The sequence below is a fragment of the Apodemus sylvaticus genome, chromosome 1, assembly GCF_947179515.1.
Source record: "Apodemus sylvaticus chromosome 1, mApoSyl1.1, whole genome shotgun sequence".
Taxonomy (NCBI): domain Eukaryota; kingdom Metazoa; phylum Chordata; class Mammalia; order Rodentia; family Muridae; genus Apodemus; species Apodemus sylvaticus.
In genome coordinates, this window is record NC_067472.1 from 83860848 (window position 1) to 83879363 (window position 18516).

General features: G+C 46.4%; 1 protein-coding gene and 1 pseudogene across 2 annotated transcripts in view; both read left to right on the top strand.

The window, feature by feature from the left end:
* The window catches only part of Cog7 (component of oligomeric golgi complex 7), a 60770-nt gene that overhangs the window by 4654 nt on the left and 37600 nt on the right, over window positions 1-18516 (top strand). For both annotated transcript variants that reach the window (XM_052199922.1, XM_052199925.1), the window contains exons 4-6: window positions 6329-6497; window positions 14435-14517; window positions 15467-15589. In XM_052199922.1, the coding sequence (XP_052055882.1) occupies window positions 6329-6497; window positions 14435-14517; window positions 15467-15589 (375 nt within the window). The remainder of the gene's footprint in view (window positions 1-6328; window positions 6498-14434; window positions 14518-15466; window positions 15590-18516) is intronic.
* Window positions 601-1505, top strand: LOC127697075 (40S ribosomal protein SA-like; annotated as a pseudogene).

Below are 18516 nucleotides of genomic sequence, written 5' to 3' on the forward strand. Positions count from 1 at the left end.
CCCCCTCTTTCCCTCCAGTCTCTCTCTCTCTGAAACTTCCTAGTAGCTGTAGCTGGCCGTGAAGTCTTCCAAGTATTAGGGATTTCTTTTCTTTTCTTTTCTTTTCTTTTCTTTTCTTTTCTTTTCTCTTTTCTTTTCTTTTTGTTAGTTGTTTTAAAGAATTTATTTATTTTATGTGCATATTTTGTTTGTTTGTTTGTTTGCCTAAACTTGTATCTGTGCACTGCATACTTGCCTAGTCCTTCAGAGGCTGAAAGAGAGCACCGGTGGTAGAACTGTGTTGTAGATGTATCAGTTGGCACTGGGCTCCACAACTTTGTATTTTGGTTGCTTGTGGTTTTCTACAACAGTCTCTGTCTGTTGCAAAGAGAAGGCTCCTTGATGAGGGGCAAGGACTACAGTTACCTGCGGGTGTTAGGATGGGCGTTTAGACTGTGATTCTTGATCATCTTTGTTTCCGTCTGTAAAATGGGAACATGTATAGGCCCCTGCCAGTATCACTATGAGGATTACCCTCGCAGAAGGGACCTTGCAGGCTCAATAGCAGGCAGGGTAAAACGGATCAGGTAAGAATGAAACTCAGATGACTTTCCGCGCTACCCGGGGACGGGTCCATACGGCGTTGTTCTTGATTCCCATCGTAACTTAAAGGGAAACTTACACAATGTCTGGAGCCCTCGATGTCCTGCAGATGAAGGAGGAGGATGTCCTCAAATTCCTTGCTTAGGTGGCACCAACCTCGATTTTCAGATGGAGCAGTACATCTACAAAAGGAAAAGTGACGGTATCTGCAGCATAAATCTGAAGAGGACCTGGGAGTCCTCTTCAGGCAGGACTGAAGGGTTCATTGAGAACCCTGCTGATGTCAGCATCATCTCCTCCAGGAACACTGGCCAGCGAACTGTGTTGAAGTTTGCTGCTACCACAGGAGCCACTCCAATCACTGGCCACTTTACACCCAGGACCTTCACTAACCAGATCCAAGCAGCCTTCAGGGAGCCACGGCTTCTAGTGGTGACAGATCTCAGGGCTGACCACCAGCCACTCACAGAGGCCTCTTACGTCAACCTGCCCACCATTGCTCTGTGTAACACAGACTCTCCCTTGCACTATGTGGACACTGCCATCCCATGCAACAACAAGGGAGCTCACTCGGTGGGGCTGATGTGGTGGACGCTGGCCCGGGAAGTACTGCGCATGCGAGGTACTATCTCCCATGAGCACCCATGGGAGGCTATGCCTGATCTTCTACCGAGACCCAGAGGAAACTGAGAAGGAGGAGCAGGCTGCTGCCGAGAAGGCTGTGACCAAGGAGGAATTCCAGGGAGAATGGACCGCACCAGCCTGAGGAGGCTGACTGGTCTGAGGGTGTGCAGGTGCCCTCTGTGCTCATCCAGCAGTTCCCCACGAAAGACTGGAGTGTGCAGCCAGCCACTGAGGACGGGTCGGCAGCTCCCACAGTGCAGGCCACCGAGTGGGTCGGAGCCGCCACTGAGTGGTCCTGAGCTGCTCTGCAGACACCCGAGCAAAGGGAAAAAGGGTGGAAGGAAAATAGTTACTAAAAGCTCAAAAAAAGAGAAAAAAAAAAAGAAAAAGAAAAGAAAAGAAAAACTCAGATGAGCCCGATTTTGGTAACTGCTGCTGGACCAAGACTTCTTGGAGTCTGACCCAGATCATTTTACTTTAGCCATCTTTAAACACAGCACAATTGTGGGAAAAGTATTCAGATAACAATTAACTCAGCCCTGTGAGTACAACACACATAAGACTGTTTACACTGAAGCTCTTTACAAAGGCCATGTGGCTTCATCCGTCAGATGGGACCCTGTTGACTTAGAAACAGTGCTCAAGGCGGCCGGGGTCTGTGGAGGATGACTGGGATAGACAGAATGCTGGCCCTAGGCTAACTTAGAAGTCACTTAGGTCGTTGTAAAGTATCATCTCTCACAAGAATGAGTTTCACGGCCTAGAAGTAAAGCTGCAGGTTTTAGGGAGAAGTTTCTGATAAACAAACATAATCTCCTGGGGAATGCAGCAGAGCCTGGTCCAATAGGTAGCAAAGGATTACTGGGCTGTAAACTACATTCCCCCAGTTCTGGGACGAATGGCTACATATCTTCTCCCTCTGGGGAGATCAGCTCTGTGTTTAGCTTTCCTGGCTTCTCCAGTGCTTGTCTGTGTGCACAAGGACAAATACTGAGAATGGAATTAGGGATGATTCTGGTTTAGTAAAGTGGTGGTTGTAGGTTCTCCTTCCTGACTTCACCAGCTCTGGGTAGTTGGCTAGGTTGTCAGTACCAGGCGTGGTTGCCCTGTTAAGTCTCATTAGAGTGTTGGTTACCACAATGTATTCTTACCACCAGTGCCCACACTCAGGGTTTTCAAGCTGTGCTGGTTGCTGTTGTGGTTCATAGGTGTCATAGCTGAGTAGGACTGTTGTTTGCCTCTTTGCCTGGAAACTTCATGAAAGGCAGTGCTCAGGGAGGGGCCTTTAGTTCAGTTCCCAGCTCAGGCTCCTCTGGGCCCTGTGTATGAAGTGCATGGTGTCTTCAGCGACAGGGACTTACCTTCCACCACTTGGGGGCAGCCAAGGGCATAGCAATAACCTGTAACATTATCTCTTGGACAACAGCCCTGACCAACAACTCAAAAGAAGGCTTTTCCTGTCTGGCTTTGGGGGGTTTGTTAGATGGTGTATGGCTCTGGGAGGGAGCATTGTTAGCCTAGATGGAAGATTTCACTTAATCATCTCCTCCTTCCCCTCCCCCCACATACATACCCCTACTTATTTATATTATGGGTATTTTTATGTAGTTGATAGTTTGATTCTTTACTGCTTTTCAGACATCTTGACTGCTTTTTATCCTTCTCTTTTCTTCTTCTATATTTATCTCTCCCCCTCTGTAACTAGAGACACGCTCCCCATTTTTCCCATTTCCACTCCAGATCACTTGCACTCTGCTCTGACCCTCTCTATTGCCCCTCCCCACCCACTCCCAATGCTCTCTTCTTACTTTCCTGCTTTCTGCCGTTACTCCAGGGCTGGTGATCCTTGAAGGCAGACAGTGGCCCCTGAGAGGAGATTAGGAGTGACAAGGGAGGAACATGTCAGGCGAGGTGTATTGCAGCTCTGACTGAGTAGCAATCAGGTTGCCTCTTTATTTACACAAATTTCACATAGCAAAGACAGATTATATCATTTTGTCTCTGGAGATGTGTTTGATTTTTCATTAAATGTCTGGGGTTACAAGTTAGCATGATTAAAAAGTGCAAATAGAACAGATTTTATTTTTATTGTTAGCCCTATAACTCCAATTCATAGAATCTAAAGGATTTTTCTGCCAAAGCCAACACATTTATTGTAACACAACCTGCTTTTAGGCCGGCACTCCAGACAAATATAAAATATCTGAACCAGGCTTTTTCTGAATAGCAAATTTTGTCTTCAGACACACCAAAAGAGGGCATCAGGTCCCATTGCAGATGGTTGTGAGCCATCACATGGTTCCTGGGGATTGAACTCAGAACCTCTGGAAAAGCAGTCAGTGCTCTTAACCACTGAGACATCTCTCCAGCCCGAATAGCTAACTCCTTTACTATAACCTTTCATCACCTACTCTATAATGTAGGAAAAGTTATTTTAGTCTGTCTTATTTAGTGAGTTCTACTCCTCCAGGGGTGTATCTCATATGACTCCCATCTTTAAACTCATTCAGAGAGCTCTAAGTGTGTTGTAAAGAGGCCTTGAATCTGTAACCTCTTTTCTGGCCAGTCAGAATCTGTTTTCCCTGTACCAGTTATACTGTTGAGTTTGCTTAGGGGCGGATACCCTAAGAGGATTCCTGGAATCAAGGCCTTATAAAGAAATTTCTAGCATCCTAGTGCTCATCTGTGCTCATCACGATCTCCAGGGCACAGGATCGCCTCCAATAGGCCCAGATATAGCTGTTTCCCTAAAAGCAGAGGGAAATCAGTTTAAGACTTTCCTAAAAAGACTCAGACATAATTTTCTAGGGAAAAGACAGAATGAATCGTAATACAGAAAGTCCCCAAGAGTGCAAACATGAGAGATAGAATGAGTGATCCCAGTGTTTGGTTCAGCTTTGCTGCAACTGTGTCAGACAGCTGTGCTGCCTTCATGACTTTCACTGCTTCCAGTGGGAATGGCTGTGCCACTCCAGGAAGTGCACTCACATCTGAGGATCTGGCACTAGGAACTTGCAATGAGAGAAGATGCAAGGTGTGTCTTCTGAGTCAGGGTTACCGCATCAGCATCATCTTTTCTAGTTGCATCCATTTACCTGCAGAGCTCACGTTTCAGTTTTCTTTGCAGCTGGACAGGATCCTATAGTGCATATGCGCCACAGCTGGACAGGATCCTACAGTGTATATGCACCACAGCTGGACAGGATCCTATAGTGCATATGCACCACATTTCATTATCCACTCATAAACTGAAGGACATTTAGGTTGCTTGCCTTCTTTGACTGTTGTGAAGACAGTAGCCGTGAACGTGGCTGAGCAGGTATCTGTGGAATAGGATGTGATGTCTTTTGGGCATTGTGCCAAGGAGTGGTATGATGGATTGTGTGATCCATTTGCTTTGAGCTTTTTGAGACTTCTCCACTCTGATTTCCATGGTGGTTGCAGCACCCACATTCCCATCAACAGTGAACGAGGGCCCGTTTCCCCACATTCCCATCAACAGTGAGTGAGGGCCCATTTCCCCACATTCTCCAGCATTTGTTGTCCATTTTCTTGTTGACCTTTGCTGTTCTGACTGGTGTGAGATGAAAGCTCAAAGTTCTTTTGATTTGCATTTCCCTAATTACTAATGATAAACATTTTTGAGATATTTCTTAGCTATTTCCCCCTGTCTTTAGAGAAATTTCTGTCTCTCTAGTCAAGTCCCAGCAGGTTTTTTTTTTTTTTTCTTGTCTTTCAGACAAGATTTCATGTAGCCCAGGCTGGCCTTGAACTGGTTCTTCTGCCTCTACTTGCTTGCATTATGGACATGTAGCAGACACCAGAATTCCTCAGATTCTTTTATTTTACTTTATTTTTGTTTTCTGAGACAGGGTCTCAGTGTGTAACCCTAGTTGGTCTATAACTCATTATGTAGACCAGGCTGGCCTCTAACTCACAGAGCTCTGCCTGCGTCTGCCTCCTCAGTGCTGATATCGAAGGTGTGTGCCACCTCTTCCCAGCTTCAGATTATTTCTTTAAGACACATTTGTAGAGAAGAAAAAACCAAGTTAAAGGGTGTAATTTCTTGTTTCTTTTAATGTTGGAACTGGAAACCAGAGCCTGAGAACATGCTAGGAAAGTACTCACTGCAGAGTTACATCTCTAGCCCTGTGATTTTTTTTTATTTACTATTGTGGCTATGTGTGTGTGTGCATATGTGCACATATATGTTTGCATTTATTATGTGTGAATGAGTGTCCCTGTGTGCATGCTATAGTGTTCGTATATGGAGGGCTGCAGGCTACATTCAGAAGGCTGTTCTCTTTTTCCACTATAGGTTCCAGAGATCAAATTCAGGGTAGCAGGCTTTCACTGCGACTGCTATTACCTGCTGGCCTTACCTGCATCCTGTGAATATTTTTAAGACTCTTGACCCATTGTTAAGTTGCCTTACAGTAAGACAATATTCATTTAAAACCATCTCATTGTTATTTATGTATCTATGTGTGTCTGTGTGAGTGGATGTGTTTGTAGGTGTGGAGGTCAGAAGAATGTGTCAGAAACTAGGAGCTAAAGGCTATTGTGAGCCTCTCAGTATGGGTGCTGGGATCTGAACTCAGGTCCTTTACTGAGCAACAAGCCCTCCTAGCGACGGAACCACTTCCTTAGCCCCAGACACTATGCATTATGATACCAGACAGATTTTTTTTTTCTTTTTTCATCTTTACCAAAAATAGCCATTTTTGGTACTTTCCCAACTGGAAGAAAATGGTACTTCCTTGTTTTAATTTTTGTTTGTTAAACATAATTTTTATGTACCTTTTTTATTCTTATGAATTATTTTTTAACTAAAACTTTTTAAAATTAAATTGTGTGTGTGTGTGTGTGTGTGTGTACACAAGCACTTGTGTCAGTCAGTGTATACATGTGCTCAGAGGACAATTTGTGGGAGTCACTTCTTTCTTTCCATCATGTGGGGTTCTGCAGGGCCAAACTGAAACCATTGCACTTGCTTGCAAGCACCTTTACCTGCTGGACCGTCTCTCTAGCCCCAAGAGGTACCTTCTGGTGTATTTTCTCTATTTCCTGTTGAGGTATGGAGAGTTTTTAAGATAAGCCTCTTGTGTTTTGTCTTTTATAGGACTTGGCTGTGATTTCTGCAAAGCTGACTGGTATGCAGAACAGCTTGATGATGCTTGTGGATACCCCAGACTACTCCGACAAGTGTGTGCACCTGGAGGCGCTGAAGAACAGACTGGAGGCCCTGGCCAGCCCCCAGATTGTGGCGGCCTTCACCTCTCAGTCTGTGGGTGAGTGTGGCAAGTTCCGGCTGTGGGTACCTTTCTGTGTATGTATAAGGCTTGGCTCATGAGTCTTTAGAATAGCTTCGTGATGATTAAATATGTAGATTGTAGGTAATCGTAATCTCATGATGCTTCCATATATTTTGTCCAGAGTTTCCTGACATATGGAATAGTTGGAACAGGTACCTGGAGGTGGCCCTAGGTCTCAACGCTGTCATTTTCCCACGCCTCCTCCCTGTGCTGGGGACGGACCCCAGGCCTGGCTAGAGCTTGCCACTGAGCTTCATGCTAACCTCACGTTGCTCACCTTCTCACACATCTGCTGCTCCTTCTCGATGTTTCTTTTTCTTTTATTATTGTTGTGGTTGGTTCGGCAGCTCTGCCACTGACTGCAGCCCCAGGTCTTTTGTGTGGGGAGTCCTGGTATTGTGGTGAGACCCAAGGCTTTGTGCTCACCGAGCATTCATCTTACTTCTAAACTGCACTTCCAGCCCCTGTCAGACATCAGCATACTTCAAGCTTCATCCAAAAAAATATCAGCCAATCAAAGAGGGGCAGCAGGGAACCTGTTTTTTCCCCCCCTCTTTGAATCAGCATAGACCAGGCTGGTCTCTAGCTAATAGCAATTCAGCTGCCGCGGCTTCCGAGCACCGAGACTAAACACATGTGGTACCATGCAGGGCGCTGTCAGGCTTGCTCGTCCTCACAGCTGTTTGTGGCCTAGGCTCACTGCTGCTGCTGCGTGTGTGTGTGTGTGTGTGTGTGTGTGTGTGTGTGTGTGATGTGAGGCCTTCTTTTCTGAGTTCTGTGATCTCTTGACCTCATCCCGTTGAAGCCATCAGCAGCCATTTCATCAGAGACTCGAAGGCCTGGCATCAGCCTGCATTTCTCTCTTTGCAGCCATCCACAGTCCACAGTGCTATTTTGCATCCTCTCTCCTGTTCTGCAAACACTTCCTCTTTGCTTCCTAGACGCAGCATTAGTTCTGCTAATGATGACACGTTTCTATGGTGAACGGAGGCTGGTTTAGGAGCTCTAATTCTTCAGTGTGCTTTAGGTAAACCCAACATCAGCCTTTAGCATTTTTTCTTTGAAAGTGATATTAATAAGCTATACAATTATAAACGTGAACGTACAGATTTGCACATATACGCCCTTGTCACATGTATAAGTATCATACAATTTCAATGTATTCAGTTTGACCATGTCTTTTTTTTTTTTTTAATTAAGTAAGGACCTTATTGAGAGCAAAATAACACTTTCTTCTAGCTTTTAAAAAGAATTTGTGAGCTCAGCAGCGGCAGTGCACACCTTTAATCCCAGCTCTTGGGAGGCAGAGGCAGTTGGATCTCTGTGAGTTGGATGTCAGTCTGGTCTACGTAGTGAGTTCCAGTTCAGATGGGGTTACACTGAGAAATCTTGTCTTGAAAAATAAGAGAGGGAGAGGCAGAGAAAGAGGGAGGGGGGAGGGAGAGGGGGAGGGAGAGAAAGGGCGAGGGGAAAATGTGTACTTAAAGTGTATAACATGCTGATTTGATATACACTATAATTACTATGATCAAGGGATCACACTCATCACACACATTGCCCCTTTTGTTTTTGGGGTAAGAACACTAATGATCTACTCTGAGCAGATCTCAAGTCTCTAATACATTATTATTAGCTGTCATAACTGAGGTCTTCTATTTCCCATCCCCACCCTGGTGGCCCTCATTTTCCTTTGTTTCTCCAAGCTCAGCTGTTGAGATTCCATGTATAAGTTCGGTCAAACTCTCTCTCTCTTTCTCTCTCTCTCTCCCCCCCCCCCCCTCTCTCTCTCTCTCTCTCTCCCCCTCTCTTTCTCTTCCTCTTTCTCCCTCTCCCTCTCCCTCTCCCTCTCCCTCTCTCTCTCCCTCTCCCTCTCTCTCTCTCTCTCTCAACTGTGGCATGGTGCTTCCCAGGTTCTTCTATGTAGTTGCAAGTGGCAAGCTTTCTTTCTGTTTGATGGCTAAAGAGAGGGAGGTCGCCCTCCACGTGACCCCAAAATGATGGGGATTGAACCGAGGGCCTTGTTCATTCCAGGCAGGCCTCTGCCAGTGGGCTCCACCCTGTCCCTGGGGGAGTGCTTTTGGTCATTAAGCTGGGACCGGAGCTCCATGGGTAGCCAAGTGCTCAGTGTGAGGGGAGACGCCTCTCATCTCTAGTGACATCACTCTCCCGCCCACCTGAGATGCTCTCCTCCTGCTCATCTCTTCATGGTCAGGGCCTCCCTTAGTCTATTGTTGAAGCCATGTCAAAGCCGGGCCTCCACACGGGGGCGTACCTTAGTGGTAGCGCTCTCACTTAGAGCGGACAATGCCTCGGCCTTAGCCTGCCAAAGGCCAACACGTTTGCTTAATATGTTAGCTTTCATAGGGTTTGTGTGTGGAGTCTGGGGTTTTACGTGCAGAAGCATGTCTGCACAGATCGTTTTACTCCTTCTCCCTCCTGAATGCCTTTCCTTTTTCCAGCCTTAGCCACTCTGATTCAGACTTCCAGTATCATGTTGGATATAACTAAAGAAAGTAGACTTGCTTTGTCCCTTGCCTTTAAAAACATTTTTAGATTTATTTATTTTGTTTTGTATTATGAATGTTTTGCCTCAGTTTTTATGTGCACCATATGCATTCCCAGTGCCCACAGAGGTGGAACATTGGATCCCTTGAACTGTGATTGTGGATGGTTGTGGGCCACCGTGGAGGTGCTGGAACCAAACCCCAGTCAGTCCTCTGCAGGAGCAACAAATGCCTTCAACTGCTGAGCCTTCTCTACAGGCCCTTGTTCTGAGTCTTTACGACTGAGTCTTTTGTCAGTGGTGGCTTTGATAAGATAAGGCTATTCCTGGATGACCAGTGTTTTTATTCCTGAAAGAGTGTTGGGTTTGTGGCTGGAGGTTAAGAGGAATTGATGCTTTGCAGAGGAGTTCAGTTCCCAGAGTCCTTATTAGGCAGCTCAGGCACCTGCAGCTTCAGGGGACCCGATGACTTCTTGGCCTACACAGGCACTTGCATGCATATGCACAGACACACATGAATTCAAATAAAATAAGTGTTTTTTTTTTTTAAATTGTATAGTTTTATTGAATGCTTTTATCAGTTGAGGTGGTCATTACCTCCCCTTGTTTTGTTAATGCAGACATTGAATTATGTTGCATTACTGTTTTTGAGGGTATGATCCTTTCGATGTGCTGCTGATTTTGAGTTGTTAGATTTTTTTTTTTTACTGAGGTTTTTTTGTTTTGTTTTGTTTTTAAGAATATGTAGTGTAGCCCAGGCTGACCTCTAACTGACTATGTGCTGAAGACAACCTTGGACTTCTTGTCTGTGTGTGGGCATGCCACTTCAAGTGTGTAGAAGTTAGAGACCAGCTTTTGATAGTCTACCTGTTCTACTTTGCTGGACAGAGTCTCCCTGTTTCTGTCCTGCATACTCCCGGCTAGCTGGATAGAGCCATTCTCTTGTCTCTGTCTCCAGCAGATGTTCAGCTTTGTACCTGGGTTCAGGTTAGACCAGGGGATCAAACTTGCATGGCACGTGCTTTTGCTCGATGAGCCAGCTTCCTTGCCTGACCTTGAACCTAACCTTACCTTTCCTTACCTTTCCTTTCCTTTCCCCTTTCCTTTCCCCTTTCCTTTCCCCTTTCCTTTCCCCTTTCCTTTCCCCTTTCCTTTCCCCTTTCCTCTCCCCTTTCCTCTCCCCTTTCCTCTCCCCTTTCCTCTCCCCTTTCCTCTCCCCTTTCCTCTCCCCTTTCCTCTCCCCCTTCTTCTCCCCTTTCCTCTCCCCTTTCCTCTCCCCTTTCCTCTCCCCTTTCCTCTCCCCTTTCCTCTCCCCTTTCCTCTCCCCCTTCTTCTCCCCTTTCCTCTCCCCTTTCCTCTCCCCTTTCCTCTCCCCTTTCCTCTCCCCTTTCCTCTCCCCTTTCCTCTCCCCTTTCCTCTCCCCGTTCCGTTCCTTTCCGTTCCTTTCCGTTCCTTTCCGTTCCTTTCCGTTCCTTTCCTTTCCTTTCCTTTCCTTTCCTTTCCTTTCCTTTCCTTTCCTTTCCGTTCCTTCCCCTTCCCCTTCCCCTTCCCCTTCCCCTTTCTTCTGTTTTTCTGTGCATTTTAATTGCATGTATGTCAGTGTGAGGGGGTATTAGATTCCCTGGAACTGGAGTTACAGTTGTGAGCTACTATGTGGTTGCTGGAAATTGAACCTGGGTCCTTGAAGAGCAGTCAGTGCTCTTAACCACTGAGCCATCTCTCCAGCCCTGAAGGTGAACTTCTGAGCCTCCTGTTTCCACCTCCTGAGTGCTGTTATTTCAGGTGTACACAGTTTTATGTGCTTACGATCAAGCTCCTTCCTTCTGTCCTTTCTTCTTGCTTTTTTGGGAGGGGGGGCGGGACTTGGTTTTTTCAAGACAGGGTTTCTCTGTGTAGCCCTGGCTGTCCTGGAACTCACTCTGTAGACCAGGCTGGCCTCAAACTCAGAAATCCGCCTGCCTCTGCCTCCCAGAGTGCTGGGATTACAGTGCACCACCACTGCCCGGCTTGCTTTTTTGTTTTTGTCTGTTTGGTTTTGTTTTGTTTTTTTCTGACAGGGTCTTGCTGTGTAGCACTGTCTGGCCAGAAACTTGCTGTGTAGACCAGATTGGTCTCACACTCGGAGCAATCCAGTGTGTCCAGCTTAGAATATCTTTGAGATTCAGTTTGTGTGGAGGAATTTATCATTTTCATCAAGGATATCTGATGTGTTGTTTTATAATGGCCCAGAGTACTTTCCTATTATTCTTTCAGAAGCATCATCTTGGTTTTCATTTCTCACTGTGTACGTTTAATCATTCTCTCTCATTTAAGCATTCTTGGGGTTTTGTTTGTTTGCTTGTTTTGTTACTTAGATCTAGGTAGATTTTCCAGTGTGCTGCCTTGCTCAGACTTCTGACTTCGCTCATCTCCTTTTCGCTTTCCCTGTTCTTCTTACCCCGTGGTCCTCGACCTGATTCATCCTTTGGTTTGTTTGAGGTACCGTCTCACTACATCACTGTGCAGCCCTGAACATCCTTGCGTCTTCAGTCCTCCTGCCATTCCATCACCCTGGCAATGCTAATTAAGCAGTCCTTTTAGTACAGTTCCATGTACTTCCAGCAACTGTTTTGTGCTAATCTAGCAAGAAACTGGCACAGGGCAGGGATGTCATGGCCCCATGCAGCTTCTCTGCGTGTCAGGAAGAGAGAGAGCGGTTTCACAGAGCCTGCTGCAGTAAGTGCGTGAGTGAGGTGGGCTCTGTGAAGGGGAGGCATGGCAGGCCTCGAAGGGGAGCTAGTGCAGGGTGACTGGGGGGACCCAGGAGCCCACGCTAGATCATGGCCTGCCCGCAGCGACCAAGAGTGTGATTTGTTCTCAGGCATCTGATAGAAGCCTTGCTTGCTTTCTGTTCTTCAGTCCATGTAAGCGCTCACAGTGTAGATTAAGTGGCTGTTTTTGTGAATCAGTCAATTCAAAGTCAGCAACACATGTTGACACCATGGTTTCCCGCTGAACCACTGACTGAAGCTGAAGGTGATGTTTGCTCATGAAATGAGGCTGGTGGATGAGATGACTTCTTTTATATATGTTCAGTGACTGTTCATGTTTGGGGCAGGGCCAGTACCAGGTAAGGGAAGTAGGGATACAGGAGGCAGTAGAAGTAGGAGACCGAGGCTCAGAACCTCCTGACATGGTACACTCCAGCTGTGGTGTGCAGCCTGTCCTCATCTGTTTACTGCCGGCAGCCACATGCACAGTGCACAGAACGTTCTCTTGTTGCTTTTGTTTGTGTTTAGAGACAAGGTTTCTCTGTGTAGCCCTGGCTGACCTGGAACTTGCTCTATAGACCAGGCTGACCTCAGACCCAGAGATCCACCTGCCTCTGCATCCAGAGTGCTGGGATTAAAGGCGTGTGCTACCACTGCCCAGACCTCTTGTTGCTTTTCAAAAATAAAATAATTTTATTATTTTACATGTATGGGTATTTGCTCGCTCTGAGCACATGTTTGTGCACAGAGGCCAAAAGTTCTAGAGGCTTTAGATCCTATAGAACTAGAGTTACAGAGGTTCAGGTTGCTGTGTAGGTGCTAGGAGTTGAACTGAAGCCCTCAGGACGAGCAGCTGGTGCTCTTCCTGACCATCTCTCTAGTCTCTGTTATGTATTGCTTTTTGAGACAGGAGCCTGTTATGTAGTCCCGGCTGTCATCCTCCTGTCTCAGCCTCCTGGATGTTAGGATTCCAGGCATGTGCCAGTGTGCCCAGCTAATCTTAGCTGTATTAATGGTGTTTGATGCATTATTTTAATAAGCTTAGGCTTACAGTGTCTGGTAGCTATAATCTGTCTGCCTTTATTTCTTTTGATTCTTTTGTTTGAATTAAAGCAGTTATCTCAGTAGAAACTTCTGAATCTATTGTTTTTGAAAAGTTAAAAATTCCTTAATTTTTTATTCCTGATACAACAGATAAAAGACCTCAGGAATGTGCATCTAGTTGACACAACATTGCATTAATCAAGAGCTGTACTTTTTGCAAACTGTAGCTATGATGGTCCTGAAGAGGAAGGGTTTATGGTTTAAGCTGCAGTGACTTTCCTGACTCTGGGTCATCGTTCCTTCTGTGGCAGATCTTTACAGTTCCTCTAATGCATTGGGGACGACTGTCTCAAAGTAACCTGCCTGACAGCTCCTCGCTCTCTCTCCTGCTGAGACCTATAGCCATTTCTGTTTTATTTTAAAGCCTTCTGCTACCATATCCACCACGTCCACCTCCAGATCCACAGCCACCGCCATAGGGACTGCCCGAGCTTCTCCACCAGCGCGGCCCCCTCCACGGGTCTGTAATTTGATTGCTGCTGTCCACTATCATTTCCAAGGTCATTATAGTTCCCACCACCACCATAGTTACCTCCACCAAAATTTCCTCCTTCATTGTAACCATCATATTCTCCTCCACCACCATATCCACTTGGTTTCCATACCCTGGTCCACCACCTCCATAACCTTCTCTGCTACTGTAACCAGAACCACCACCATAGTTGCCACCATCACCTCCAAATCCATTATATCCACCATCACCACCTCCATATCTACCTCTGCTGCCACCACCTCCACCACCATAGCCTCTTCCACCAAAGCTTCCTCCACAACCCACAAAGTTGCCAGACCCAGCTTCATGAACGATCTCTTTATGATCCAGCAGACTGCATCTCTTGCTTAGAAAGGGCCTTTTTCACTTCAACTGTGCCCATTAATAGTGTGGTGTTTCTGAACAATTTTATCAACTGTGTCATGATCATCGAAAGTTACAAAAGCAAATCCTCTCTTTTCCCACTCTGCCTGTCTTCCATAACTTCTGTGGTTTCCATCTTGCCATACTTTTCAAAGTAGCTGCTCGGGTTATATTCTTCTGTATTCTCTTCAATACCCCCAACAAAATCTTCACTGTTAAATGGGCACCAGGCTTTACAGAACCCTCTCTAGGAACAGCTCTCTTTGGTTCCACCACACGGCCGCCAACCTTGTGTGGCCGAGTGCCCATGGTAGCGCCCACCTCTTCAACACCAGAGCAGGTCAACACCAAAGCCTCGGGATGCTTTGTTTGGGATCTCTCATTACCATACAGTCTGTAAGTGTGCCCATTCCTCAAGATGTTCTCTTAAGCTATCATCTGTGGTTCAAAGCTCAGACCACCAATAAACAGCGTCCTCAGCTTCTCTGCTTCCTTTGGATCGGAGTCAGGCTGGGGGTGACTGGGCGGCACTTTTACCTCCATTCTGAGATCGCCTTTTCCAGCTCGAGTTCAATATGGGACCGAGATAAAGAGTGAAACTTCTGAATCTAGCTGACAAATGTCAGGGTTCATCAGAGTGGCTTGCCTTGGTGGCCCTGGGAAGCCTGGTAACAGTATATGCACATTTTGTGTTCTTTAGATCAGTCTAAAGTATTCGTGAAGGTGTTTACTGAAATCGACCGGATGCCCCAGCTCCTTGCATACTACTACAAGTGCCACAAGGTAAGCGGCTGTGAGTGGTTAGACTGCGGAGGGCCGCTGCCACTGGGCCCAAGTCTTTCCTAGGCAACTGCAAAATTGGAGACTCTGCCCTATAGTCATTTTTCTTTTACTGAAAGCCAGTAGGGGGCGCTCTCGATCCACTTAGTAGATGCCTTTGGCTGTCACCTGGAACAAGTCCCTGGTTTTTCAGCCTGGATTCATTCACAGACTTAAAACAATGTTTTAATTTGTTTCTATTTTCGCTTTTTAGAGGCTAATAATGTCTTAGGCTTTATTTTTCCCTCAGCAAGCCATAAGAATTTTGTGTTTTCAAGGGCTAGGCTACCGACTTACAGCTTGCTGGGCTAACCTTAATTCCTTCAAGCACAGTACTCACATTTTTTGTTTGTTTTAGTTTATTATTATTATAAATATTATTATTAATATTATTATTATTCATGTGGAGCATGTGTGCAGGCACAAGCAAGCTATGCTGCACATGTGGGTAAGAGGACAGCGTTACAGAATCTGCTGCCCTTCCACCTTTATGTGGATCCCAGGGTCCCCGGGGCTCCAAGGAGCTCTTTATGCAGTGAGCCATCCTGCTGGCCCTTGTGTGTGTTTACATCATATGGTGCAGAGCATGAAGCATCAGCACATGCTTATGGCTACGCTAAAAGCTCTTCAGGGGACTGCAGTGGCCCTGGTGGAGGCTCAGTGGCATGCTTTGGGTGGGGTCAGAGGAGACAGCATTGCTTGGAGGTCAGCAGATTCGGGCATTAGAGGATGACCAGAGCAGGAGCCTATGCCTTGCCCGATTGTTTTCTGGTTTTTCTTGAGTGGGCGAGTCTCAGCGGGGTCCTTATGTGCTCGGGACAGTAGGCAGCAGTAGGTGCTGTGGTGGCATGGGGCAGTTTCCCAGCATGCTCTGGGGTACCTGTAAGATACCTCCTTTGCTATGCCCCTGCAGGTACAGCTTTTAGCAGCCTGGCAAGAGCTGTGTCAGAGTGACCTTCCACTGGACCGGCAGCTCACTGGCCTCTACGATGCCTTGCTTGGGGCGTGGCACACGCAAACCCAGTGGGCCACACAGGTAACAGCTCATCGTCGGAGAACACGCCTATAGTGGCTTGGGAATGGGGAACTGCGCTGGATCAAGTGCTGTTGTGACCCAAGGGGTTAACATATGGACTTATAAACCCGCGTCAGCGAGCCCTTTAGGTCTCCAAGGAAACTTATCACTCTCCTCCGTATCTTAAATAGAATCTAATGAGTCGGTGTCCCCAGTGTTCGGCTAGGAGCCTCTGGTGTTACTGAAAGCCAGAGGCCTCCAGTCAGGTGCTGGAGAGAGCAGAGTGTTTTCATCTTAAAGTTCAGGTCAAGTTCTCTTGTTCTCACCCAGAGCTGGAAGTAAAATCTCATTTTAGAGGTGCCCTCTGAACTGGGTGGGGTGAGGCCTAGGTTTTGAGTGGGAAGCTGTCCTCACTTCCTCTCTGTCTACAGGCGTTTGTAACCATAGGGTAGGAGCCACCCTTCCCTGTATGATGTCAGAGGCACACAGCTCTTCAGGGAGGGGAAAAGCCCATCTTACTTGGCAGTGCTGGTGGGTCAGGGCTGGTGGCTTATTTTCACAGATCGTCATGAGCAATCTCCTGTCACTGGCTGGAATGAACGCCACTGTAGCTGGGGGGAATCCCTTGCGCGGGGTTATGCTAAGGCATTAGGAATCCCTAGCGCAGGGTTATGCTAAGGCATTAGGAATCCCTCGTGCGGGGTTACGCTAAGGCATTTTGTTTTGTTTCTCTTTTCATCCTGCTTACTCCTCAGATGAATCTTGCCAGGTAGCTAAGCCTGGCCTCAGACTCGTGTCTCACACACACACACACACACCCCCGGGGTCCTCATTAGTGGAACTACCCCAGTTCAGATTAAGGCTCTGTGTTCGTGCCTGTCTGCCCACATTCATTCACACATCCTTGCCTCCATTTGGAAGGCTTGTTCATTTGCCCCTTTGGCTCATGGCCCTTTATAACTGGAGATACGTGTGACAACGGGCTGATGTTCGCTGCAGCTCCGGCTAGTGCAGAGTTAGGCGGAGACGACAGGGTAGTTAATGTGTTGCCATGACCCCCATCTCCTCCTGCCATTTCCTTTTATTTTAGTAGGTTCTGGGGATCAGATCTGCAGTTTTACACACGCTAAGTCAGAACATTTCCATTGTGGGTCATCCTTTTTACTTTATGTGGAGACAGGTTTTCTTCAGTTACTTAGACTGGCCTCGAACTTTTAATCTTCCTGCCTTGTTCTCCCCAAGTAGCTGGAATTACAGGCCTGTACTAGACCCAGACTTCCCTTTTTTTTCTTTTTGAAAATTGATGATTTTATAATTTATTTTGTTACTCTTTTGAGACAAGGTCTTACTCCATAGTCCAGGCTGCCTTCAAATCCACTGTGTGGACAGGCACGGTAGTAGAGGCAGAGGTAGGTGGATCTCTGTATGTTTGAAGCCAGCCTGGTCTACATAGCAAGTGTCAGGCCAGCCTGGGCTATATAGTGAGACCTAATGCTGACTTGTCTCTGACCTGCCACATCCTGAAAAATGACAAAGAGACGTATTTATTACAGCTTAGGCCTTAGCTGGCCACCTCCCAGCTAGCTTGACCAGCTGAAATTAACCTGACTATTTTATTTCACGTTTGTCACATGGCCTGTTATGTCTCAGTCGGCCAGTCCCCACACCAGTCCCACCACCATGTTGTGTTGTGCTGGTGAATCTGGTGTCTCTGAACTCTTCCCACAACTCCTATCTCTGCTGGTGTTTGCTCTGGAGCCTTACCTTGGTGACAGCCCTTTATTACCAATCAAAGGGTGAAGGAGGCGAATGGTTACAAAATACTAAGGCTGGTAATGATCAATAAAAAGAACGATGTCAAAGTCTGGCCACTGCTCAACTCTCTGCAAGTACAGAAATCAACGTTTGAATGATTCAGAGACAGCTTTTACATACTCCATAAAAAAATTACCCCAACAGAGACCTTGTCTAGAAAAAAAAAGTGAAATTCACTTTGTCCTCTAATTCATAGCAAGTCTCCTGCCTCAGCATCCCCAGTGCTGGGGTTATTGCTGTGCATCAGCACACCTGTTTTTGTTGTTGCTGTTGTTTTTATTTTGGGGAGTGGGTGGATAGGAGGTAGAGTCTAATGCACTTGTAATCCTTCTGCCTGCACCCCCCGGGTGGAATCCTATCACGCCTGTTTTGTGTGTTCCTGGGGATGTTGTCCAGGCTTTGTGTGAGCACTCTATTAACTGAGCTATATCCTCACTCCTCCCCAGGATTCTAAGTGGCAATTTTAGTCTTGTTCCTGTCCCAGGGCTCCAACCCAGGGCCCTGGGCACACTAAATACATGCTTTGCCCCTGAGCGTATGCTAGTCCTGTGTCGGCACTCACTATGGAAGAAACCTCCACCTTTAAAAAGCTGAAAGGACTGTGCAGCGGACACCCCACCCTGAGGCTTTACAATGGACACTTTACTCACAAATCTTTCCCTCTCCACGACTGCCGTCTGCTCATTGAGACTACTTAGTTTTTGGTTTATTTAAAGATAATTTGCAAACATTGTTCACTTTAAAATACATACGTATGACATGATGCTGTTGATGATGCTGTTGATTACATAATCTAATGTACTTTGGTGTTCTGTACAGTGGAATGGTTTGTGGACTGGTCTTTTGATAAGACTTTTTGATTCGTGCATTGTTGTATGATGGTTTCTTCTTTATTGCTGAACATGTGACAGATATGAATACATATGTGCATGTTTACAAGCTCTTTTTCTCTCTCTCTATCCCCTCCCGCCCAACTCCTTTTTTGAGACCATGCTGCCCTCAAATTTACAGAGATTCTCCTGCTTCTGCCTCCCAAGTGTTGGGATTAAATGTGGCCCACTCCCTTTTTTTGATAGACATTTGGTCTGATCCTGTCTGAGGCTGTTGTTAAAACCACTCTGAACAATGCTTCA